The 25,588-nt window shown below is 45.5% G+C and overlaps 2 protein-coding genes across 3 annotated transcripts; both read left to right on the top strand.

Moving 5' to 3' along the window:
• Nucleotides 1-1,254: 1,254 nt before the first annotated feature.
• Nucleotides 1,255-12,600, top strand: smo (smoothened, frizzled class receptor). Its single transcript, XM_035425037.1, has 12 exons — nucleotides 1,255-2,257; nucleotides 3,255-3,460; nucleotides 4,059-4,268; nucleotides 4,907-5,079; nucleotides 5,662-5,881; nucleotides 6,284-6,407; nucleotides 6,582-6,674; nucleotides 6,845-6,953; nucleotides 7,894-8,079; nucleotides 8,368-8,516; nucleotides 8,713-8,847; nucleotides 9,206-12,600. The coding sequence occupies exons 1-12, from the start codon at nucleotides 1,996-1,998 to the stop codon at nucleotides 9,874-9,876; spliced, it is 2,538 nt and encodes an 845-aa protein (XP_035280928.1). The 5' UTR covers nucleotides 1,255-1,995; the 3' UTR covers nucleotides 9,877-12,600.
• A 680-nt stretch (nucleotides 12,601-13,280) lies between these two features.
• Nucleotides 13,281-25,319, top strand: cax1 (cation/H+ exchanger protein 1). 2 transcript variants are annotated; one of them, XM_035425038.1, is made up of 20 exons: nucleotides 13,281-13,499; nucleotides 16,149-16,304; nucleotides 17,008-17,129; nucleotides 17,278-17,386; nucleotides 17,515-17,631; nucleotides 17,717-17,778; nucleotides 19,826-19,978; nucleotides 20,168-20,353; nucleotides 20,664-20,766; nucleotides 20,955-21,096; nucleotides 21,188-21,371; nucleotides 21,752-21,851; nucleotides 21,966-22,084; nucleotides 22,545-22,582; nucleotides 22,915-23,027; nucleotides 23,158-23,303; nucleotides 23,674-23,768; nucleotides 23,883-23,961; nucleotides 24,164-24,272; nucleotides 24,841-25,319. In XM_035425038.1, the coding sequence occupies exons 1-20, from the start codon at nucleotides 13,427-13,429 to the stop codon at nucleotides 24,912-24,914; spliced, it is 2,280 nt and encodes a 759-aa protein (XP_035280929.1). In that variant the 5' UTR covers nucleotides 13,281-13,426; the 3' UTR covers nucleotides 24,915-25,319. The 2 variants fall into 2 exon arrangements, with proteins under 2 accessions (XP_035280929.1, XP_035280930.1); XM_035425039.1 differs by lacking the exon at nucleotides 16,149-16,304 and having other exon boundaries at nucleotides 13,288-13,499.
• The last annotated feature ends 269 nt before the right edge of the window (nucleotides 25,320-25,588 follow it).

The following is a 25,588-nucleotide window of genomic DNA, read 5'->3' as shown; positions in this document are numbered from 1 at the left end:
TCAGTTAACATTACATTTTTTTATGTACAATCCATTTATGCAAAGTGTGTGAGTTGCTCTTATACAAGTTTCAGCTAAACAACAAAAAACAATTAAGTAGAGGAGTTAAGGGATAGGTAAAGTCTTCAATAGTGATACATCTTATTCTAAAATATTCTAGAAATATTCTAAAATAAAATATAGATGTTACCAACTATCCAGTGGACTTGTATCTCAGCTGTGTATACATAGTAAAATATTCAGTGTTAAATTAACTCTGACAGAGTACATTTGATCTCTACTGGACTCAAACTGTGAACACTGAGCATTTTATTACAGCGTTGTGTGCAAGTTGGACTTGGCAAAAAAAAATGTTCTGTGTTTTACAGATCCATGGTTATAAAACATTTCTCTGCTTCTGCAAATGATTCTTTGGGAAAGACCATTACACCGCTAGGAGATTGCATTAAAAAATGAAAGAACTTGGTGGCAAACCAATCAATCAATCAATGGGTCTCATTCACGAAACATGCGTACGATCATATTTTATCGTAAACTGTGTAAGAACGTTTCCACGAACATTACGGCATTCACCATTTTTTCCCCCTTATATATCTGTTTCCTTATGCTAATCACATGAACAGGACTGTGAATAAAATTTACAAACAGTCAGCATTCATCATCTCATACACCTGGAATATGTACAAAAACAAAGGCCTGCACATGTATCCTGAGTCCCATATTGATTTTTCATAGGAACATTTTCAAGAACAAAAGTAAGAAAAATTTGAGAAAAGTTTTGTGAATGAGGCCCAGCGTGAGTATAATAATCCCATCACAAAAGTTTGATTTGGTGCTTAATTTGAATCTTGGAGCTCTCTGTTAGTTGTTATGCAGGAACGTTTGAATGCTTTAAAAAACTTCTATTAAAAAAAAGTGATAATTATATATTTCCTATTCATATATCAAGTATAACAATTGCTGGAAAAATCTGTTAATTATATCACAAACAAGAAACATGTCAGCTATTGCTGAAGTTGCTTTAAAGAAACATTTTACTTTACTGCAAGGCAAACATGTAATTACAGTATAACATCCCCTATAACTTGTGTAAAAAAGAAAACAAACAATTCAGGGATTTGTCTACTTTGGATTTGAGGCTATTTACCCGAGTTGGGCGTACTTGAAAATACCTGTGTACACCAATTAACAAACGTGGTTACAGCGCTGCGTGAAATCATCTTTGTCTGGGAGGGTGACTGTTTTGATATTACCGTACGGCGCATTCCTACTCTGGGACGTGGGGGGATGGGAGCCTTGGTTTCAGAAACTTTGGCTCTCCCAACATGTGCATTCCAGGGAGGAAGAGGGGAAAAAACAGCGGACACGGCAGCTAGAGGGGGAAAAAACAAAGGACCAGACCTCCGCATTATCACAGCCGCGACTTGAAGTGGGGATCCCCGATTTTTTTGGTAGTTTTTTTGAGGAGAGTGTAACTGTAGCTCGCCTTTTTTTTTGCAGCAAAATGCGAAAAGGAGGTACGCTGTAACAGGGGGATGGAGCGAGTAGTCCGGGGATCGTATTACAGTTTTTCAGACTTTTCATGTCAAGGTTTTTTTTCGCTTCCCAAAAAAAGTGGGGGGATGGTGGCTTTGTGGCTCGCTTTCGCCGTTTAAATCAGATTCTTTCTTTTGCAAAATACACGAGAAGTGTTTGGGAAAAAGTTTTTTTAAATCTTTTAAAAGTTAAAGTTTTAGTAATATAAATGGGGCGCGGATGAAGATAACGACGGATTTAAAAAAAGGATTAACGCACCGATAATGGAATACAAGAAATTTGCAAGAAAATATTTTTATTTTACTTTCGAGTTAAAAATATGCAACATAAGCCTGCGGTGCTTCCTCTAACAGTTTATTGGTAAAACTTTTTTGCTTCTTGAACAACGCTCCGAGTTACAGAAACAAGGAAAGTATTGGGTCTCGCGGACACAACGTTGCACCGATCCAGTATCCCAAGATGTCTTCCCGGAGCAACTCCTTTGTTGAAAGATTTGGGATGCTTTGGATATGGCTTGCCTCCTTAACGTTTACGTGTCTGGTAACGGCACAGAAAAACGAAACTGTGTTTAACGATTATTGCAAGAAATCGTCAACATGTGAAGCACTGAAATACAATACGTGTCTTGGTTCGCCGTTACCGTACACTCACACGTCCCTAATTCTGACGGAGGATTCGAGTACCCAAGAAGAAGCTTTTGAGAAGTTAGCCATGTGGTCCGGTAAGACTTGTAAACTGTGTGGCTTAATTAGTTTAGTAATTGCTACAGATGCTCTATTAGGGCAGATCCTGATTGCGATTAACTGATCAGGAACTATTACTATTGCAAAAGTTTTACGGATGAATTAGCTACCATGAACTAGGCTAATCATGAACTAGCTACCTACCAAAGTTGGTAGTCACATTATCAAGTGAACATTTATAATCGATGCGGTACTCCCAACAGTTAAGCCAGTTCCACTCAAATATTATAAGTCAACAATAATGTAAAAATTATAATTTAAAATATTTTTAACATCTTGGAGCAGTTTTGATTTTTTCAACGAAGAGTTGGCTATATGTTAAAAATGTCCTTACCTGCTTAGATACATAATAGCATTTAAACAAGAACTCGTTATGTATATAGTCCTATTTAAAATGATTTCATATGGATTACCTACTCTTATTGAAATGGTTACATTCATGTGCCATTTGACGTATTTCAGGGCTTGATGGAACTAATGCGGTTTTGCTTTACATCCATCACGCGTTACATTTAAGCTTCTAATAAGCTGTCACAACAGACTAAAAGTCTTTTTTTTATGTACCTAATGTTCTTAGTTAGTATTTTATTGCAGTTATTTTTTCAAACTTAAAGAAATGACTGCAATACTGTGTCGTGTAAAAGTTGATTTGCTATTATGGTTCCCAAACCCTTTGAGCCCATTACGCTACCTTCAGGAGAGACTGAATTTTCTGTTCCTATTTTTGGTGGAATTATATATTAATGGATACTTATTGGAACATCCGTCAAAACAATGGCAAGCACACTAACTGAGTGCAAGTAGCAAGCACAGTGTTTAATCGGACTGTTGTGAAGGTCAAAGGAAATGCGATGTACTGTATACACAGAATTGTTTTTCGACCCTATCAGTGGGGTCCCCCTGACCTGGAGTTTGGGGAACCCCCTTGCACTCACCGCCCTTGTCCCGTCTCTCCTGGGTGTGCGGGGGCGCCAGGTTTGAGGAACGCCCCGGGTTGCTGGGCGGTTATTCAGCCCTTGCTGTGCGCCGTGTACATGCCGAAGTGCGAGAACGGGCGAGTGGAGCTGCCCAGCCAGAGCCTGTGCCAGGCCACGCGCAAACCCTGCGGCATCGTGGAGCGGGAGAGGGGCTGGCCAAACTTCCTCCAGTGCACCCAGGACAGGTTCCCCGTGGGCTGCCAGGTGAGGACTCTGCGTCCCCCGGAGACGTTTTCACCTAAACACTCAGCCAACCTGCCACTCAATTACTTGTTAACTAATCAAGGAGGAGCCAACCTACCAATCAGTGCATTAGTCGGCCAATCAGCCAACCAATCAGTCAGTTAATGAACCAATCAACGTTTGTTTTTCGATAGTGTCATTTAACAAGCAGGTGGCACACATCACTTCTCAATGTATATTTTACAATTATTATTTCTTTGCCACCCGATATCATGCATGTCAGCTAATTTTCAAGATGGGCCACACACAGTGTTGCAGGAGTCAGCTTCACCTCAGTTAATTCAATTCAGGGAAATTAATTAAAATTCACGTGAACTGAATGAACTGAAAGACGCCCTCTTACGAGAAGTTACGAGAACTTTCAATTACCAGTAGTGATTGTTACCTCAGCATTAGAATGTTCAGGAACATTCTAACTGCATATTTGTGATCCTACACCTTAAATGGTTAATGGGGTTGGGGTTGGGGTTTTGGATTTGGGTAATGGGGTTATCCCCTCTGAGGTGTGTGGGTGTGGGTCAGTACTTACCGATCGATTGACCGGTCGATCGATCTACAGAACGAGGTGCAGAAGATCAAGTTTAACACCTCCGGGCACTGCGAGGCCCCGCTGGTGAAGACGGACAACGAGAACAGCTGGTACGAGGACGTGGAGGGCTGCGGCATCCAGTGCAACAACCCGCTGTTCACCAACGAGGAGCATTCGGACATGCACACCTACATCGCTCTCTTCGGCTCCATCACCCTCTTCTGCACCTTCTTCACGCTGGTGAGCGTGCGCTCAGCCTGATTCAATTCAATTCAAATACGCACTGTTCATTGGTGAGGACCCAGTTTTTCCAAACTCAAATCTGCATGGGTGAGGGCCCAATTATTCAAATTCAAATTCAGATTCGGCATTGGTAAGGACTAAAATAATTTTTTAAAAAGCTTTACTTTCCTATGAAATTAAGATAAAGATGCACCTTTCACTTCATCTAAAAGGAACTTTTCAGTGAAGTGGGAGAGATTCTAACCTTTACCACCACAAATGTGTAGCACCCATCTGGGTAATTTAGATGGGTAACTGATTTATGATCATTGTCATTTGCGATGCTTATTATATTCCTCTTGAATGGCATAATTATAATTGCAATATTTGTTTCAGCAATTGTACAGTGGCTGATAGCACATGTTCAACCGATACAAATAATGCAAAACCATGCGGAGTATGTGATTGACCCGTCAAATTACAGGCCACTACTTTCGCCCCTCTCTCTTCATGTCCCCAATCGGTTTAAGATTACATAAATCTGTCCAGCATCATTTGTATGAGGAAGTTGAGAAATGTGACAGGCAGGCCTCCTCCCCCCGCAATTGCCATTGGTCTTAATGATCTGTCAACCCTGCTGGGCATTGTGGGAACAGGCCACTTTCCTGGCGGACTGGAAGAACTCCAACCGCTACCCGGCCGTCATCCTGTTCTACGTCAACGCCTGCTTCTTCGTGGGCAGCATCGGCTGGCTGGCGCAGTTCATGGACGGCGCCCGCACGGAGATCGTGTGCAAGAGCGACGACACCATGAGGCTGGGGGAGCCCACGTGAGTCTCGCCGCTGGTCCCGGGTCAGGCTTCCCCTGGGCCGTGACTGTATAAGCTTAAAAAAAAAAAAAACAAAGAACTGATCCTAGATCAGTGTGTGTCTGTTCAGGAAGGTATGTCCAGTGTAGGAATGCTGATTTAGGGTCAGCTTTTTTCAAAAATATATTCCAACACTGGCTGAACAAGGTGTGCTTACGGATGGACACTAATCCATCCAAAAACGTGTGCGGTGTGTGTCGATGTCGGAAACCGACTTAATTTTGTGCACGGGGGTGTTCTAGTCCAGAAACGTGGCGTAAATGACCAAACATGGCTCAGGACACGTCTCAGGACAGGCCGTGAAATTTCAGTGCAGGCAGAGGCCATGAATTAATTGTGAATATCCGAAATCCAGAAATCCCTGATCACAGACGTGGGAGTGTGCACAAGTGAAAAAAACATTCCAACAAAGGGTTAATAACCCACTGGAAGATCTCCGCTATAGAGATGAATATAGAGACATTGAGAGAACTAGCGGTGTGACCGATCCACGGACTAGCGGTTGACGAGGTGTGATTTCTGTTCGTCCCGTCCTTCCCACAGCTCCACGGAGACCCTGTCTTGCGTCATCATCTTCGTCATCGTGTACTACTCCCTGATGTCGGGGGTCATCTGGTTCGTCATGCTCACCTACGCCTGGCACACCTCCTTCAAGGCCCTGGGCACCACCCACCAGCCTCTGTCTGGGAAGACCTCCTACTTCCACCTAGTCACCTGGTCCATCCCTTTCGTGCTGACGGTGGCCATCTTGGCAATAGCACAGGTAAGCACCCCATCCGTGTGGCCTGCTTTGCTGCACTGTTGAAGGTGGACATCAGTTTTATGGTCCATTTCAGTTCAGTCAATGAAGCATCCTGAAATGAAGCATCATTAAATTCAGCAATAAAAAAAATGTAGCATTGTGGGAATTTTCCAGTTTGTGAGTTTAATTTAAGTTCACTCCTTTGAACTGACTGACAAAGCTGTGGTCAATATGACAAAGCTGTCTTGAAAATTGCCTGAAAAAAAAGTACTTTTCTTCACACAAATACTCTTCCCAATTAAGCGAACACAAGAGCGAGAGTGATAAAGTGGCCTGGATATCAGCATGGGTAATGCGTGGATGTGCAGTAGTGGGTTTCTGACGAGGATGGGTCATGATGCGTTTCCTGTGCTGCTGCTGTAGGTGGACGGAGACTCGGTCAGCGGGATCTGCTTTGTGGGTTATAAGAACTACCACTACCGCGCGGGGTTTGTGCTCGCCCCCATAGGCCTGGTGCTCATCATCGGGGGCTATTTCCTCATTCAGGGTGAGTGTACTCTTTGCTTCAGATGAAAAATTTCACACATTTATATAGATTTTTTTTTGATGACAGACTCCAAATTTCAGTTACATTTTGAGAGCAAGGGATATGTCTCAGGTCAATAAATTCAGTAGGCCTGAAATTGATTGTGTTTGTTTATTATTCCTTGCATCACTGCAGGTGTCATGACGTTGTTTTCAATCAAAAGTAACCACCCAGGGCTTCTGAGTGAGAAAGCAGCCAGCAAAATCAACGAGACGATGCTGAGGCTCGGTAAGCCTTGGCCGTCAAAACCGCTAATATAAATTTATTATGCTTTGCACTGATTATGTGTTTCATTAAGCATCTCACTCGTGCAAGAACTTTATTAATTGTGAATTACGTATCAGTTTTGTCTTGAAAAATCCCTTCTCAGCAGCTGCCCCTTGTGTCTTCCCTCTCAGGTATATTTGGATTCCTGGCTTTTGGCTTCGTCTTCATCACCTTCGGCTGCCACTTCTACGACTTCTTCAACCAGGCCGAGTGGGAGAGGAGCTTCAGAGAATTTGTGTTGTGAGTTTCCCTCTCGCTTGTGGTGGCCATGAAACCTTTTACCCCTTTGAACAGTAGGTTTTTTAAAATGTTTTTTCAGTGTGTTCTGGAACTCCATTGCTTTCAGTCACCGGTAATGATTGGGACATCAGCATTGTAATGTTCAGTTAAGAACATTCTAATCACGTATTTATGACCTCACACTTTAAAGGGTTAAAAGCCATGTGACCATGTTAAATGCACTTTTTAAAACTGCCTTTGTTAAAGGTGTCTGCCGAAGGAGTAAATTGTAAATTGTAATTTCAACAAAACAGTCATGCCATTGTTGCACATCTTCCTCATTTAGAGCCGACATTGCCATGGATGAAAGCCTACAGGTCGGCCAATAGGTGTCGCTGTAGCGATTGTTAACTGCAGCACTGCCTGTTTGTGGGACTCCCTGAGTGTGGTTTAATTTCCTGCTTTTCTTTGGGCAGGGTTTAGGTGTGTTTTCTTTAGCTGTCCGTGCTCCTCTCCCTCACTATGTTAAGTGTTTTTCTGTGGCTTTGCTATTTTGAGCCATCTCTCCTTATAGCTCCCAGCCTTTTTATAGTCTTATGAGCCTCAAAATGAAGTAACAACTTCCTGCTGCACCACAGAAACAATCTGGCAAACCTGTAACTGCATATAATTTAAGCACCTGGTTTTAGGCTGGCCAGATGGCTATGTCCAAATAAAACAGACTGCAGTACCAAAGACATAAGGCAGTGGTGTAACAAATGTAGTATTATTTTAATGGCGGCTTTAGCATTCCATGTACAGTGTGCCGTTTTATTCATTAAAATTCTAACAACATCAAGCGTAAATTATGACACATTTTTGATGGAGAATTAAGTTGGTAAACCAATGATTGACATGATGTCATCCTGCCAGCCTGCCAGCCAAAGACTTGACAGGCTCTGTGTGTCATTCTTGCTTACAGCTGCGAGGCCAACGTGACGATCGCCCATCAGACCAATAAGCCGATTCCAGAGTGCACCATCAAGAACAGGCCCAGCCTGCTGGTGGAGAAGATCAACCTGTTCGCCATGTTCGGAACGGGCATCGCCATGAGCACCTGGGTGTGGACCAAGGCCACGCTGCTCATCTGGAAACGCACCTGGTTCAGGTGAGCAGGTGTCCGCTTGAGAGCGGGGCTGAGGGAGTTCAGTATGAGCTTTTCCATACTTCAGAGCCCACCAGTGCTGATTATCTATTATTAATAAGTGCCATTCCAAAAGAAGGCTGTACTGATGGGATTATCTGTGTGATTGACAGTACACCAAACCAATGAAAGTCGTTCAATAAATGCTTCACTCCAGTGTTGCTACTATGCTGCCGTAGTCTAAAAATTTGTGCGTTTGATTGGAACGTGACCGTTGCATGACGGAGGGCTGTTGTGGCGCTTGTACTGAAGGATCCTGGGACGCAGCGACGACCAGCCCAAGAGGATAAAGAAGAGTAAGATGATCGCCAAGGCCTTCTCCAAGCGCAAAGAGCTTCAGCAGGACCCCGAGAAGGAGCTGTCCTTCAGCATGCACACTGTCTCTCACGATGGACCCGTCGGTAAGGACCAACGGGAACGTTTACCGCCTCAAACCAGCCAACGTTTACTTCTGAGGTCAAAAAATGACCTTTAATATATAATAAATGAATTGGAGATGTAAAATGATTTAGTTTTTCCCGATTAAACTGTAAGCTGTGTTCAGCCGTGCCAGTGAGTAACCAAGCTGTGACCACGCCTCTCTGCCTCCCCCTCCAGCTGGTATCAACTTTGACCTGAACGAGCCGTCCATTGACATGTCCTCCGCGTGGGCTCAGCATGTGACCAAAATGGTGGCCAGGCGAGGAGCCATCCTGCCCCAGGACATCTCGGTCACGCCCACGGGAACACCAGGTGAGCTGTGCTGCACTCTGCAGTGCAGAGAGCGAGAGCCCAGTTAAACAGATGTATGGCTCCACAATGCTGGCTGCTGTAGTTAGAGACGGCTAATGCTTCTGAGTGGGTGCCTGCATTGGGGGTACACTGAGGATGAGTTTGTGTGGTTTTCATATACATTTTATCTCATTGTTGGCAATTATTTTACTCCAGGGTCTACAGCTAGAAATTAGCCTCTGAGCCAACTCAGGTTGTTCTAACATCCACATTGAAAATTGAAATAAATAAAACTCCCTCTCTTGCTCTCCCTATCTCTCTCACTCTCTCTCCCTCACCCCCCTCCCTCCATCCTTCTTTTTCTCTCTCTCTTGTGCAGTCCCACCCGACAATAAGAATAAGCAGCTGTGGATGGTCGAGGCAGAGATCTCCCCGGAGATGCTGAAGAAGAAGAGGAAGAAGAAGAGGAGGAAGAAGGAGGTGCGGCCGCTGGGGCCCGAGGAGGAGCCCTACGACCCAGACCGTCGCCGCGGAGACCGCGCCCCTCCGAGCTCGGTGCCTCGGCTCCCAAAACTGCCCTTCCACCGGAGCCTGGTAGCCAAAGGGAGCGAGCAGCCGCAACAGGAAGAGGAAGTGCTCCCGGGGTCCCTGCCCGAGTTCAGGCCCTCCCACCCGCTGCCGTACCAGGAGCGTTATGGCGGACTGGGGTTCCCTTCCTCCGCCGACCGCTGCCGATACTCCGGCCTCCGCCCGGACAACGGCGGCGGAGAGCCCCCGTCCCTCGGCGACGGGCGGCCCGGGGGGCGGAGCCTGGGCCTGGCGGGGGCCGGCGAGCGCGGCTACGGCTACAGCTACGCCCCGCCCTGGCAGCGGCCCGGTGCCGGGATGTTCCGGAACACTGCGGAGGAGGAGGAGCCCGCGGCGGGGGGTTCCGGGAGGGCGGGGCACCGCGCGGTGAGGACTCAGGGCAGGAGGGCGGGGCTCGCCCCCATCCACTCCCGGACAAATCTGATGGACGCCGAGCTGGTGGATGCCGACTCGGACTTTTGAGAGGATGTACGGTCCGGCCACTTTTGTACCAGTGTGTAAGCAAGAAGTGCTGGAAACTTTTTAAGACTTACAAAACTCCCCCCTCCCCTCCGCCACCTCCCCCCAATTTAGACAGTTTTACAAGAAGACAATTTAAATTTGGCAATCTTTTTAAAAAAACACACAAAAAAAGAAAAGAAAAAATTCAAGGGGTTTCAGGTTACTGAAAATCAGCTCTGTGGTCACATGGTCCAATGAGAAGTCACGAAAACAATCCCGGAGAGACAGTCCACTGATCAACACAGTCACCTTTTCAGGAAAGCAGCCATGTTCATATTTGAAAAGATTACTTTAAAGTGTCTTACAATATATTACAGAAATGTAATATATCAAAGATTCATGTTCTAACTTTGAAAAAGAAGGCAATATGCTGTAAGGACAAGACTGACTTGGGCTATCACTGTTGATAAATATACATAAAATCTATCTGATAAATATGGATTTTTTCATCAGTATTATTTCACCATCTGAGAGCTGTATAACGACCAGTTACACCAGTGTTGCCCAAGGAGGACTGATCGGTTTTGGGATGTCCTACCATATTCTATCATACCATTTATTTGACCTGAGCTTTTTGTTGAAGTCATGAGTTGCAGCTAGTGTCCTGGGTGAGTTTTTTTGGCTGCTGTCTGATATTGTAAATTTGGAAAGTTATTACAAAAACCATTAATCGATTAAGACAAAATTCAGCATATACACCGACCCTCCAGGAATGCAGTTGTGTAGCCCTCAGAAGACTGCTTCCATTTTAAGCATGGTCTGTCACAGATAACACATTGAGGGTGGGTGGGGGGGGAGGGGGCATCTGTGTGTCCCCTGAGTTCCGGAAAGGATAGACGGTACTTCTGTAAATAAAGCAAATATGTTTATTTTTTTAAAGCATTACCTTGTGCTAGCACACACGGGTAACCCTCTCCCCTCTGTAAGGGGGAACAAGAATGAAATTGCCTTTGTTCTTCTTTGGAATGAGAGCTAACCCTAACCCTAAGTTTTTAAAAAAAATATGTACTGCGCATGTCATTCATGTACTGGTTATTTCTGTACACATGTACTGAAAAGGGCTGTTTTTATGTTGGAAGAAAGTGTTTTTTTCCCATTGTTGTGATAATTGTACATATGTGTAGATAATTTCAGCAGGACTAAGGAGCTTGGCGCAGGCCTCTAGTGTTAATGCTTCAAGAAACAAGGAGAAGATGTGGAAATGAAGCCGTCAGTAAACTGTGGCACAGCGTGCTAACTCTCACTCTGTACTGTATCATGTACCTGTCCAGCATGGCAAAGAATGAGGCCCTTTACATTTTAAATGAAGAATCCGTGTTTGTTCTTCTTCTTTTTTTTACGTTACAAGTTTTCAGTGAGGTATTTCTCTGTCAGGACTCCACTGGGCGAGCTAACACAAAAACTGGCCCCTCGCATTGCAAAGAAGTGGTCTGTTAGTACTGTCATTGCTGCTCTCTGGCGCCAACTAGTGGGCCGGATGCCTGTCAGCAGCCTGTGACGTTGCTGGGCAGTTGCTGTGGTGTCTAAGCCAACCAAGTGCAGAGATTAAGGAAGCAGAGCTATCGGAGGACATCCATGACAGTCCTATGGCCTCCTAAATTTATAGAGGATGTTACAGTGATGGGACAGTCCTGCAGCTGCGACTGGGCATTCAGAATAACAGCGAAAAGCAGGGAACGGAGGAGAAAAAAATGTCGCTACAACATGAAAGAAAAAGATGGGAGGAACACATGGCAGGTGTGTAGCCGAAACGTCCCTTGCCACACATTTTCTGGCTGTGCTGCGGTGGAGCTGATTCCTTTCACGTTATTATACCCAGTTTGTACATTTTTGTGTTTCTGTAGTTTTTATTTGTTTTCTGAAAATCTTATTTTTTTTTTTTTTTGGTAGATCTAAAATGAAATAGTTCTGTCATAAAACATCAGACTGTACTGTGATTTTTTTCTCTGTAAGCCATATGCAGTATAGATGAAGTGCTTAGTGTCAGTATTGTCACATGACAGGTCTTAAATCTTTCTTAGGATTAAATGTACATGTAATCGTACTGGCCCGGAGTTAGTGAATTCACCATTAAGTTTAACCTACCAAAGTGGGTTAATTTTCATGCTCGTTATGTCTACCAGATGAATTGTTGTTGATTATAAGACAATTCTTTTTTTTTTTTTTTTTTTTACATCTGTCAGGTGGTTTCTGATAACCTTGTGTTTTTGATTCAGAACATTCTTAAAAAGTGCACTGTAGCAATGGTACTTGTCTGTAACTGGCTTTGAGTTCTCAGACACTACAGTTAAATAGTTCTTTATTTTTTTAAAAGAAGGCGGCATTAGCATTGTGCAGGGGATGGATTCCAGCGTGCGTTTAATAATCGTGCATTTAACTTACAGACGTGAGACCACAGGAACAAATGGCAGCTCTTGGAGAGTATTTTTAAAGAAACTTTTGTCTTCGTGTAAAAAATGGGCTCCTTGTTTAATATATTGAGAAAATATTCAGAGATTAATTTCACTTTTTTTTGTAACAATTGAATAGTCCAGGATAAGACAGCATTGTGAAATAGCCTGTTCCCGAGACTTCTGTTATAGCCTCTTTCATTCATCCATTCAGTAACATTTGTTATACAGTGTTTTTTTGTAAAGATATCAAGCAATTGTATTTTTGTATGTGTCAATAAAAGTATTACATGTAGCGGTATGTTTCTTTGCGAGTATTTGCATGAACACCATTGGCATTTTCAAGTCCACTCGTCTGAGGAAACATGAGGAGGAACTAGGTTTCTGCACACTTAAACTTACAAACTTTTTTTTTAGCCCTTAGCACTGAACCGTACTTCCTATTTTGACACTCATGAGAAGTTGCTGGTTTGCTTAGAAGTATCTTGACAATTATGTCACAATGACAGAAAAAGAACAGAAGCATGGGCTAAGACTTCACCTCGTTCATGATACCGCGGGTCTGTCCATAACAGTTTCTAATTATATTTTGATTTATTTAGACACAGGTGAAACAAAGACATTTTAAATGAAGCTTCTCGGAAATAAATGTCAAATTGTTGGCCTATTTATGGCCTAAATGGTAAAATTAATTTGAGTGAGCTGGACTGAATTTTCTAAATAGTCAGGCAACCAATTAAATATCACAGTGCTAATGCAGATCGTCAACACACGACTAATGTGAAATGAGGCGACGTAAAAAAGTGCAAACTGTGGAACAGGAATTGGTTTTAGGATTTCACTTGTGGGCCCGTTGTGACGTTTTTGCTTTACTCACTACGTTTCCCAGTATCCTTGGCGCTCTGGTACCAGCTTGCACGTGTCGTTTGTTTGAGGAAAGGTGGGTGTGCTGCTTCACACTTTGCGCGTAACCGCGCAGTCCTCTGTGATTGGTGTGTACGTGCCACATGGGAAGTTCTGACCACTCACAGGAGTGCGCGTTTCACGCGAAGAGAAACGCAACCTTTCCTACATCCCCGAACATGAGGGCTTAAATGGGAACCATCAACTAGGTAACAGAAATGTCTCTTCCAAGTGAAGATATGTCAAAGGATTCAGAAAATTGCAGACGGAGGTCGACTGCCGACAGCACAGGTAAGACATAACCAATATAAAATTCACGGGATTTTGCAAACGATTAAATCTCTCATCTATATTTCACTGGTCCTATATATAAATCTTGATACTCTTTACAGCGTTACACTACTGAATTACGACAGGCATCCCAGATATTCAAAGTTGTTACTGAGCTTGAAAGTAAAGTTTAATGTGATAGTTATTTATCTAAACATATGGGCCTAGCAGAGTCAAATCATTTTGAAAACCGGTTCAGTTGCGTCGTAGCCTGCAGCGATTTGTTGAAAAATTAGCTAGCACCCTGACAACACAAAAACAAGCCGATTGACTCTAGCTTGCACAACTAACTTAGATCACGGTAACATTACAATTTTTGTGCGGCATATTGGCACCTGTTTGCAGGTTTACACGCCTGAATGACTATAAACTGGTTACGTCAAATTCAATATTCCCGTGAAACCTACCGTGAGTTTGGATGTTTAGTATACAAAGCCAGCTTGCCGAAGAGTAACGATAAAAGCTCCGAAGTAAATCTGTTCCGTGCATTCGATTCAATGAACCGTCCGTGATTTCATGCTAGATAACTATAGACGGTGTACGACATTGAAGACTGGCTCTGAAAGCAGAAGTTGATACTTGACTTAAGGAGACCACGCTCGAGGTCTTGATTACACAGTGTCTGGTGTTTGTACATGATATGGGCAGTTTCGGATGCCAGAGAAAATATAGCCCAGTCGTGCTACTAAACTATGACATGTGATGAGATTTTTTTCGCCTATGTGTGTTGTTTCTCTAATTAAAAACTGTTGGTAACATGTAGGCCTGTGTTCGTTATACGGTGATAATTTCACTATGGAATATCTCATACCACTTCAAATAATGTTGACATTGTAATTTTCCCCTATTTATTTTAATAACAATCAGTATGCAGTTAAGACAAGTCACAGTACTTTACATCACAGTGCGCATTAATATTATTTTATGTACTCACCCTGTTTTTAAACACAGACTTACAAATTATTTCCACTGAGCACTTGTTTTGGCAAGGACGTGCAACAAAAATCTAGTGTAGTTCTGTAGTTTTTTGCTGTGCTCAGTGAGTGAGGTGGAGGCTTCCCCCCCCCACCTCACAATTCTAAATCTGGTGCCCATGAGCGCCGCCCCCCCCCCCCCCCCCCCCCCCCCCCCGCCCGGCCCAAATCACCTCAGCTGAGTACCAACAACATACTGTGTGAGCCGATGTCCAAAGTAAATATTTTCTTCTTTCACCCGCAATGGTGACGTCACAAAATGCCCTGATAATTACCGGTGCTACTTTCTTCTGGTGAGACCCAGTATGAAAAAGAATCTTTCTGCGGCAGTACCGGCAAGGCTGAAATTCGCTCTGTATTGGTTTTGCGGTACAGGTTCTGGATCTTGTTTTTTTTCTTCCGGACACAGCCTCAGTCATCAGTGCGCATGTCAGAAGGGAAGAGATAACTATCATGGCTTTCTCTCCGGCCTTTGGCATTTTTCACTAAAAGGGAACTTGAGCCCCCAACCCCCTCCCCCATTTTGTTTTTCCGGGGGCTCTAGCCTTCTGTAGGTAACATCTGCCTGTACGTGTCAGAGACCAGTAGGAAGTCATTGCATGGCTGTCTCGTGCCGTAGAGCCTGTGATGTCAGGGCTTGGGTGAGGAGAGGGAGGGGGAGATTTCAGATATGATCTGGCAGAAATTGTTTTGAATTTGATTTAATTGCGAGCTGATCCCCAGGGCTATGTGGTACTCTCTCCTTTTAACAAAAGCATTGGTTAAAGTGTCCCCAGAGGTATTAGATGTGGATCTGGCATGATTTCATTTTTAAAATTTTTTGTCTGATTGTGTGTACATTTTGTAAGACGGTGAGAGGAAGTCGGATGTGTCGTGGTCTGTTTGCTCTGGTCTGGTGATGGAAGTGGTGGTAGGGAGAAAAGAACAAGAAGTACTAGGGCATGGGGAATGGGGGGCCGGGTGGGGGTGGAGGGTTTTGTCAGTTGGTGGGTGGGGAGGGGGGAGGTTGGCACTCTGGCAGAGGAGAGACAGTCAGGCCCTGTCCGTAGGCTTTGGGGGGCAGGGAAAGGGCATTTTATCTGACTGTGGGCACTGCATGTTCCTCTCAGACCAGAGGGGTCTGGAATGGGTTAGAAGCAGGACAGGGGCATTCTGGAACTCTCCTTCGGGTCACAGGTCCCAGGCAATTTTATCCCAGGCCATTTCAGGTCCTGTGCTTGTTTTTTTCCCCAGCCTTGCTTTCCTTCTTCCACGTCTAAATTAGTATGAAATTCTCCTCGGTTTGCTTAGATTTGACGGACAGTTGTTAAATTTTGTAAAATATTGTTACTTGAAGTATTATTTAGTCCATGTGGGTCATTTGCCTACGTGCACTAAATAGGCAATGTCTGCATAATTCTCTTTGACCTGCTGATGATCCTATCAGTGAGCTGGTAGAACTAGAGGATATGTGGGCAGATTTTATGGCTGATATACAGTTGAATTTGCTGTTCTAAAAATTACCCAGGAGCATAGATATTTAGCCTGTATTTTGCATGTGTGTAACAGGGTGTGCGTGCGTGCGTGCGTGCGTGCGTGCGTGCGTGTGTGTGTGTGTGTGTGTGTGTAATGGGGTGTGCATATTTGCTCCCCTCAGATACTGTGTGGGACCCCGAACCCAGACATCACCATAGGGGCTCCATGTGTGACAGGCTGTGTGTGGCCAGCATGCACCCCGAGATTTTGGGCACCCCTTCGCCAAGCCTGTCCCATCAAATCAGCTTACTCACCCCAAGATACGCTGGACAGAGAAGTGTGGCGCTTCCTCTCTCTCGCTTTCTCTCTAAATAGCTCTCTCTCTCTCTCTCTCTCTTTCTGTCTCGCATTTGCGCTTTCGCTCTCCCCCACTCTCTCGCTTGCTCTTTCTTTTGCTCTTTCTCTCTCTTGCTCTTGGCATATCTGTTCCCTTCCTCTCTCTCTCTCACTCTCTCTCTCTCTCTCTCTCTCTCTCTCTCCCCCTCCCTCTCGGAGAGTCTCTGCTTTCTGCGCCCGGTTATCTCAGGAGATCTCAAGCTCCTCCCTGCTGCCTGCTTTTACCAGCCTGTGGGTATAGCATGGGGTTTGGTTAAGGCCTCTAGTGTGGCTCTGTGTCATGTGACTGGTGATTAAGCACTGGGAGTCACAGGGCAGAGATTTTCAGTCGATTGACCTCAGCAGTTGAACTGCAGTGGGAATGTAGGTAGTGAACACAGCCTTCCTACATGTGGAGCACTGCAGGAGGTCTGTGGGTATAGCAGGCTGGTGACAGGTGTGTAGAGTGGTGACTTGTGATGGGTGTACAGGTTGGTGACAGGTGTCAAGGTTGGTGACGGGTGCACAGGTTGGTGGCGGGTGTCCTGGTTGGTGACAGGTGTGTATGAGGGCGGACTGGTGACAGGTGTCCGGGTTGGCGACGGGTGTTTGGGTTGGTGACGGGCGTCCATGTTGGTGCATAAGTGTCTTATCGGCGCCCGCAGGACACTCCTTCCCCTCGAAAGGCGTGCCCGGCTCTGAGGACGTGTGGGAGGAGGCTGCCTGCAAGACCACCATCCGGGCGGAGAACGAGGTGGAGGCCCAAAAAGTGGCCAACAACTACAAGGTTGGTGGAAGGCTGTGAGTGCCCATGGGCGGCTGTGGGTGGCTGGGCAGTTTTGGGGGGAGTGCGTGGAATCACCAGAGCTTGCAGAGCGCACAGATCCCTCTCTCCTCCCTTGGTCCGAGATGCTTTCGTTTGTGACCTTTTTCAGTTCGGCTTCAGGAAGTGGAAGAGCCACATCACCGCCAGGCCCTTCGAGGACCGGTCGGACATCGTCAAGGAACTTTACTCAGAGCTGAACGTCGTAAGGACCCCTGCAGGTGGGTGGGTAGGTGGGGAGGGGGGGGGGGGGGAGGGGTCTGTATCTGTTTTCCATCAGAAGCACAGAAGAAGTATTTATTATTTTTTGATAGATAATTCTCGATATTTGCTTCTACCACCTTTGCAGGCTCTTTAATAACATGTGGAAATGTGGCATATGTGGTGCTGTTTGGCTGGTGGATATCTTTAAGCTATTTCCTGGTCAGCGTTCTGATGTTCATCACAGTTGTTGGAGTCCCGTATGGTATGTAATACTTCCTAAATCAATTCACTTTTCATAATGTTGAGGCACTGTAGCCTTCAGCTCTGATTTTGTGTCTTTGTTTTAGGGAAGCTCTGCTGGAGGTTGTCTTGCTATTTTCTGTGGCCATTTGGGAAGGCAGTTGACAAGGTAATGGCAGCTGCGTTGTTGAAGCGCTGAGTTGTGTCTATTAACAGCTCTTTCCTCCATCGCTATGCACTGGCTCTCCCTGTCTTTCGTTTCTCTTGTGGCGCACCACCTTGTTCTCTGTTGGCAGCCTCCTGTGTGCGCAGGCCGAGAAAAAGGCAGAAGTCTCAATTTTCACTTCCGTTACCGAGTATCCAAGTAACAGGAGCGCACGCTTTGCAGTGTTAAGCCGCGTTTCCACCGCAGGAACTATACCCCGGAACTAGGAACCTTTTGAGGAACTCAGTGCGTTTCCACCGCAGGAACTAGGGTCTAAATTTAGTTCTGGGGGCTTTGTTTTACCCCCCAAAACGTTCCTGCTCGGGGGGTAGTACTTTCCGAAAGTACAGGAACCTTTTGGGTGGAGCTTGCAGCGCTGAACATTTCTGATTGGTCGAGTACTCGTAGCATTTGTGTTGTATTTATTTTCCGCCATTACCCGCCATGTTTGAAAATATGCAGCGGCAAACCAATTTATTTTCATAATAACTTCAAATCAAACTTGTATGTTATGCGGCGCGGTAGCCTACTTTTGGTTATAGCCTGTCAACGTCTTGGAATTATAACGTGTGCTCTTCTGTTCTTTTCTTGCTTTAGTATTCGTTTTATAAAATGCTAAGCATTCGTGCTGGGACAGCATATTACGTAGGCTACCAAAACATTCAAACGGATTAATTCGGTTGCTGAATATTTTCTTCCGGATTTTCTTTGTTAGCCCGTTGTAATTGACTCAAAACGTTTGATACAGTTATGTGAGGTATGCGGTAGTTCTGCATAATTAACATTGGTGATACAGTACAAGCAAACTGGAAATCACCTTCCGCACTTTTTATCCGGGTAAAATAACAGGTTAATTCTAGTAATCTTCCCTTTAGCTTTTTCAGACTGCCGTAATTTTACTCAATTTTACTGCCATTTTTCAATTCCACGAAAAGACCAGGAAGACTATGGACTCATTTATGGTGCATGGTTCGCATCTGGAGGGCACACTTCGCTGCTCGGCTAGCAGTAACTTCGAAGGAAAGCAAACGGTGGCTGTACCACTACTAATTTACATTTTCACGCAAGTCCGAGTTTTCGTTCTATTCTTGTCATTTTGCGATTAGCCTATATGGAATTGACGACGAGAAAGTAATAAAACAGCAAATTGTTTACAACGTGTGCATGTTTTCTGCTGTTAATGAATGTGTTTCAGAGGATATATGAAAATCAATAAATACAAAAGTAACCATATAGTCATTGTTGGTAACCCGTTGTATATAAGTGGAATAAACCCCTCCGGGCTGTCCCGGTTATTAGAAAATAATGTAGGCTACTTCGGTGGTAGTATGGGGTTACAGAAGAAATCATATGACAGATGGACCGACGACAACGTCAGTGGGCTAATTTGCCTAATCTTCGCGGTACTTTAGACCCCGGTGGAAACGCAGACAACCATTGGCTGAAGGAACCTTTTAGTTCCTGGTAAAGTAGTTCCTGGGACTGAAAGTTCCGGGTAATTTTGGTGGAAACGCGGCTTTAGTGTGCTATGAAAGGGGCTTTTCAGATGTCACCCAGGTCTGGGGCCTGCGGCGTCATGTGAGAAATGCTCTGTGGGCCGTAGGACCCGAGGCTGTAACTCGCCATGGCCAATGTGGGCCTCAGGGAAAGCCACTTCACCTTTTGAACAATGGGTTTTGTGGAATGTTTTTTTTATTTTTATTTTTTTAATTCTATGTCAGTGTTCTAGAACTCCAGCGCTTTCAGTCAGCAGTAGTGATTGTGACATCAGCATTGGAATGTCCAGTTAAGAACATTCTAATCACATATTTGTGACCTCACACCTTAAAGGTTTAAGCACATTGCTGTAAGGCAAGGGTCGTCCCTGGAAGGCTGCAGTGTCTGCTGGTTTTCGCTGTCCGGCCTGCTTAATGGCAGGTGCTGGAAGGGGGAACCAGTGGCAGTTTCGCGTTTTGGGGGGGAACCAGAGCCCTGTAGGGGCCACAGCTGTGACTGTCCCGTCTCTCTCCAGACCACCGGTGCGGTGGGGAGGTGCTGTGTGATGTTCCCGAATTGCGAGGCAATCCCGGAAGTGGACGAGATGAAGGAGACGTGCCCCCTGCTGCAGCCCACGCCTGTCGAGCTGCCCCAGGACCCCCACGATCCCCAGCTGCCTCGCTATTGGGTGAGCCTGCCTCAGTGCAAGGGGTGGAGCTTTGTTATCATGGAGATTCTATAAAATCACCAGATACTCAGCTCCTGTGTTTCTTCAATGTACATTACACCACACAACAAAAAAAACTTGTTTGAAAGAGGTCATGAGGTCAAAAGAGCCTCCTCCTGACTGTGTTCTGACTGTATTTTGGGGGTGCAGTGTCGAGTCAGCACCTACGTTTGGCTCCTGCTGGGGTACCCCTTCTTGTGCTTGGCGCACGCGCTGGCCTGCTTCCTGTCCTGGATGCTGGTCTTCACCATCCCCATCGCAAAAATGAACGCCCGGACCCTCTGCTCCATCCTCCTCCTGGGCCCCGAGCAGATCCACGTCGAGGAGGTCAAGAAGGTGAGTGCTGATCTGGGATCAGCTGTGCCCCCTGCTCCTTTCTGAACCCTATCCATTACGAGCTAAAAGGCTCCACTGATCCTAGATCAGCCACTCCTAGATCAGCCAAGATTCGACTGAGAAACTTTATGAATGTAAGGAGCGGTCGGTCGGTTCGCTCTTTCTATGTGGGATCCTGTAGGCCCGGGGTTGTTCAGCCATGATGTGGACAGTCCCTAGGGTATGCACAGTTTTGCTCCTGTGTGGTGTTTTTTTAAAGTATCTAGTTGTCTTTGGCCCCTTTAAGTATTTTTTTCCCCTGTTCTCTTAGACTCCTCAGGGCTGTGAGTCTAGAGCTCTCCTCTGCTGCTACCACGCCTTCAACTGGTATTACTACAAGTACACGGTGGATGGGATCAACGTCTTTGCCGTCAGTATCCTTTAGAGATGGCCAGTCAGGAGGACTGTATCCAGTGTATCCGCACTTTGTCCTATTGGTTGGTACTCTGAGTGATGGCACTCCTCTCTGTGTTCTACCAGTGAGGTGATGTCATAACTGTCTTACTCTTTAATGTCCCGGGACTGCTGTGCCTGTCACCTTCCTTAAAGCCCGCTCTCTGAGACCTCCTCCCCCTGGTCATCGTTACCCTGGTGATCGGCTACGCCGACAAGGGGGACCACTTCATCAGCTCCGAGACCAAGTTCGCCACAGCTGTTTGCTCTATCATCCCTGTGTCCTACTACATCGGCATGGGCATCGCCAGGTAACGGCCCCCGTCTCCCAGGGCAACACCGCATCAGTACCGGCGCCCGTAATCTGTAATAATAACCGGTCCGCTCTCCGCTACCCCGCAGTATCTCGGCGCAGAGCAACTTCGCGGTGGGGGCGGTGGTGAACGCCACCTTCGGCTCCATCACGGAGATGACCTTCTACATCACCGCGCTACTGCGAGGACACAAGGCCGGGACCAAGTGCTTCGAGGAGATCGTCAAGTCCGCCCTGACGGGGACCCTGCTGGGCTGCATCCTCTTCATACCTGTGAGTGTTCCTGGGGGCCAGGGTCTTTTTTTGAAATTCAAAAAATAAATAAAAATGCTCCCTCTCCTCTCTAGGTCATTCAGTTTGGAATGGCCAATCATTTTCCTCCAAGGCACTCAATGCTCCTAGCAATTTACCATGTTGCCATAATAATGTCTCTTTTCCTTGTGGAATGGTGGGATATGTATGGGCAGCCTGACCTTCGAGTGTAAAGAAGAGCTGTGCTGATTGGTTGCATCTTCTCACCTCTCCCATGCTGATTGGTCACATCTCCCCCACTCACCCAGCTGTTTTGTCATGTTTCTTTTTCTCCCTGCTATGACTGGTTGCATCATTAGCCAGCGCCCCTGCTGATTGGTCGCATCTTGCACCCTCCCTAGGGGATCTGCATGATCATTGGCGGCTGCAGGCACAGGGAGCAGAGGTTCAACAGCCGCTCGGCAGGGGTGAGCTCGGCGCTGCTCTTCATATCCGTGGGAGGTGAGAGGTTGACCGGAGCCGTGTACCGCCGCTGTACTGGCCCCGCCCCCTGGTCTGTACTGGCCCCGCCTCCTGGTCTGGTCACACGTATTTCCTCTTCCCTGTCTCCCGCAGGCGTGTTCGCCCCCACGCTCTTCTCGAAGGCCTACGGTAACCTGGTGTGTGAGGGCTGCACCAACTCCACGGGGAACGAAAGCGGCACCTTCGTCTGCAAGAACTGCCACTACGACCTGGTAGCCCCGCCCCCTGCCTTGCCCCGCCCCACCCCTCTGTCCTGCTCCAACAGCATGTCTCGCATTAGTGACTGTGTGAATTTCCATTTGGAGGATTATTAAAGTCTGCCTGTCTATCTATATCTATATACCTATCATCTGCCTTGCTTTTCACAGAGCAACACAAAGATTGAATTTAGTGGTTTATATGTGTGTTTGCTGTACATTGGAGGAGCAGTGCAGGAAAGGATCATATTGCTCTGTGATAAATCTATATAAGCTTCCTCGGTTTCAGTCTGTTTCAGACTTTTTACCACCTGAACCAATTTTATTTGACCTATTTTGCTTATTTTAGCAATTTTGTTTGACCTCTTAGGGAGTTAATTTGCTAGACATTACGTAAATGCTACCTTTCAACTCCACTGATATAATATGTAATATGTTTAATGGAGCTTTTTTTCTTGTCTTTTTTTCTTGGCAGGGTGAAAATAACCACTCTCTGTTTCGCAGCCATATTGAGTGAGTACTTAAGCCCTGTCAAACAGATCAGGCCTTGGCAAGTTACATTCTGCTCCAGAGCTTAATAAATGTGAAATCGCACGCAAAGACGATGCAAGTTGGCCTTTTAAGAAATGTATTTATTTATTTTTAAGCTTCTTTCCTTCCAATAATTATGGAATTTCTTTGGTATTTCCGTCACTATGATTTTGAAGGTTGTTTTGCTGTCTGCTATAAAGAATGGAAAGGCAACTGCACTGTTTTTAGACGGCTGATTTTTAGCAGTGCCTCTCTCTCTCTGTGTGTGTTTTCGCGCGCGTGTGTTTGCGTGTGTGTGTATGTACATGCGTCAGGCCCCTGGTGAACACCATTTCCGTCCTGCTGCCTGCTGCCTATCTCATTGGCCTGATCTTCACACTGAAGACCCATACGCACATCTATGACATCCACATCAGTGGCTGCAATGGTCAGTGTGTCCTCCAAGCTTCGGTCATCTGCTTCTTCTCACCTGTCCCTTTCTCAGAAATCTCATCCAGAGTTTCTAAACATTATTCTCCCCCTTGCACGCGGCATACGTGTGCCTGTGGTTTCCATAGCTCCTGGCCATCATGACGCAGTGGTGCACTGGTCCCGATGGAGGGCCTTGATCATCCTCATCATCGCCACGCTGCTGATGTCTGCCTGTGCGGATCTGACCACCGAGCACATCAAGCCCATTCTGGCCTACTCCAGCATCTCGCAGGTAGGCCCTCATTCTCCAGAGCCACCAATCTACACTACGAGGCTGTTTCCCTCATGATATTGGCAGATAACCTTACTGTGGATAACTTGAGCGCCATTTCATTTGGTTAAAAATGTATTAACGTGTCAAATTTGGACCGTACCAGGGCCAACTGGAGCTAGCATGTCTGCAGGGCATCCTGTAATTGGCGCTAGTAATGATCAGTGAGGAAGGGATTCATCCAGTCGGGATAACAGGCCTCATTGTGCACTGGCTCCCCCTGCTGGTTTGTTGGGGACCTGCATGCTTGTTGAACTTTACGAGCGTCTTTGTCAGACTCAGTTTGTGCAACCCGACTTGTAAACTTACAGTTTTTCTCCTGGGACACCAGTACTTCATAGGTGTTACCGTGCTGGCGATGGTGCCTGAAATTCCGGAGATTGTCAACGGAATCCAGTTTGCCCTTCAGAACAACATCAGTTTGAGGTCAGATCCTCATGTTACCTGTGTTAGTTAAACAAAGAAAATCTGTTTGTTAATTGACTTAATATTTTTCCATTTATTTTAATTGTCACTAATTTAATTGTTTTCCCTGTCTAGTTTGGAAGTGGGCAGTTGCATAGCAGTCCAGGTCTGCATGATTCAGATCCCCTTACTGGTCTTATTCAATACTTTCTACGTAAGTGTTTTTCCATTTGTTATCTTAATTGTTATTTTTATCTTCTCCAAATATATAATGAGTGCATGTGTGTAACATTCGAGCGGAGACCTTGACGCTTGACGTATCCAGATTTATTTTAAATGTGTGTAAACTCTTCTTTCGCGCTTCCTGTTTCCCTGTCTGGGGTCTTCCGTTTCCCTTTTCTTCGCCACGGCTACAGGACGTCGGATTCGTGCTCATATTCAGCGACCTGCACCTGTGGGCCAGCATCTTCAGCGTGATCGTCGTCAACTACATCTTCATGGACGGCAAGTCTGACTACTTTCAAGGTAAGCCGTCGATATTACCGCAATTAGCGTTTCCACCATTGACGTGTTAAAAGGAGGGAAAAAGTGCATTTATTGATGAAACTGTCCTTTAGTAGTCACTGCTTTACACAGTTGTTGCCAGGAACCTGTCTGTTTTTTTTTTTTTTTTTAAAGAATGGCTCCCTCTAATGGAAAAAATAATTAAGGCCTTGCTGGCAAGGAGATGGTCTGGGGAATGATCAATAAATTAATTAATGGTGAAGCTGTTGTGATGATAATTGAAACATTTAAGAAAGAACAGCCTGTGTGCCTGTCTACGCGTGTGTGTGCGGGTGCATCTGTGTGTCTGAGTGTGCGTGTATGTGTGTTTATTATGTTTGTTATATGTGTGTGCCTGTGTGTATTGTGTGTCTGAGTGTGCGTGTATGTGTGTTTATTATGTTATGTGTGTGCCTGTGTGTGTGTGTGTGTGTGTGTGTGTGTGTGTGTATTATGTCTGTGCATCTGTGTGTCTGAGTGGGTGTGTATTGCGTGAGTGCGTGCGTGTTATGTCTGTGTGTGTGACTGGACTCACTGTGTTCTCTCACAGGCACTGCTCTGGTGGTGGTGTACCTCATCCTGCTGGCTCTGTACTTCTTTGCTCCCACACCTGCTGGCTGCTGATCCAGAGAGAGAGAGAGAGAGCGCCATCAGGAGCTGCTGTCCCAAGCACCGTTCCTACATCTTTCCATTTCTCTTTCCACCCCACACCCCCCTCCTCTCATGGTAGCCTTGCTGAGACAGCAGCTGCCCCTAGTGGTGACATGAGGGACAATGAGGAGGGGATCTGCTTTTTGGAGCCCCTGTGTAGCCTCTGGTGTTTTGACATACGATCACGTCTCAGATGTTTCTGTTCTCCCCTTAATCTTAATATTAAAACGCACTGATGAATATGTTTAAAAGGAAGATGTATACATTGTTTTTTATAGGAATTTAGCAATACTTTGTTAAAGGAGCAATACTGAATTTGTCATGTGAATGTCTATTAAAACCCAGTCTAATATTTAATTAAAAAATGTTAATTATGTACAGGCTCAGTTGATGAACTTGCATATTTTTTATTTACTTTTTGCTGTTTCTGTCAGAAACGTGGCAGTTTTCATGTTCAGACAGGAAACCCAGTCTAGAGGGGTAACTCAGTACAACAGCGAGCTTCAAAACATTGAGGGAGTTTCTCTGCTGCATTCAGATCTGTAAAATACACAATTTAGGCATTTAACAGACTCTTCTAGCCTTAAATCAATAAAATTGCTCACCAAAAAAGGAAATATTCACATCTTTACATCAAGTTTTCAGGT

Source organism: Anguilla anguilla, chromosome 7 (assembly GCF_013347855.1).
Source record: "Anguilla anguilla isolate fAngAng1 chromosome 7, fAngAng1.pri, whole genome shotgun sequence".
In the NCBI taxonomy this organism is placed as follows: domain Eukaryota; kingdom Metazoa; phylum Chordata; class Actinopteri; order Anguilliformes; family Anguillidae; genus Anguilla; species Anguilla anguilla.
The sequence above is the reverse complement of the archived record's forward strand: the minus strand, read 5'-3'. Positions and strand labels throughout refer to the sequence as shown.

Bases quoted from the DNA above. Each gene is read 5' to 3' on its own strand.
- smo (XM_035425037.1), top strand. From the start codon at position 1,996: ATGTCTTCCCGGAGCAACTCCTTTGTTGAAAGATTTGGGATGCTTTGG. The intron at 5,882-6,283 runs GTAAGCACCCCA...CTGCTGCTGTAG, and splicing joins CCATCTTGGCAATAGCACAG to GTGGACGGAGACTCGGTCAG. The intron at 8,517-8,712 runs GTAAGGACCAAC...CTCCCCCTCCAG, and splicing joins CTCTCACGATGGACCCGTCG to CTGGTATCAACTTTGACCTG.
- cax1 (XM_035425038.1), top strand. From the start codon at position 13,427: ATGTCTCTTCCAAGTGAAGATATGTCAAAGGATTCAGAAAATTGCAGA. The intron at 17,632-17,716 runs GTATGTAATACT...TCTTTGTTTTAG, and splicing joins AGTTGTTGGAGTCCCGTATG to GGAAGCTCTGCTGGAGGTTG. The intron at 20,354-20,663 runs GTGAGTGCTGAT...CTGTTCTCTTAG, and splicing joins ACGTCGAGGAGGTCAAGAAG to ACTCCTCAGGGCTGTGAGTC.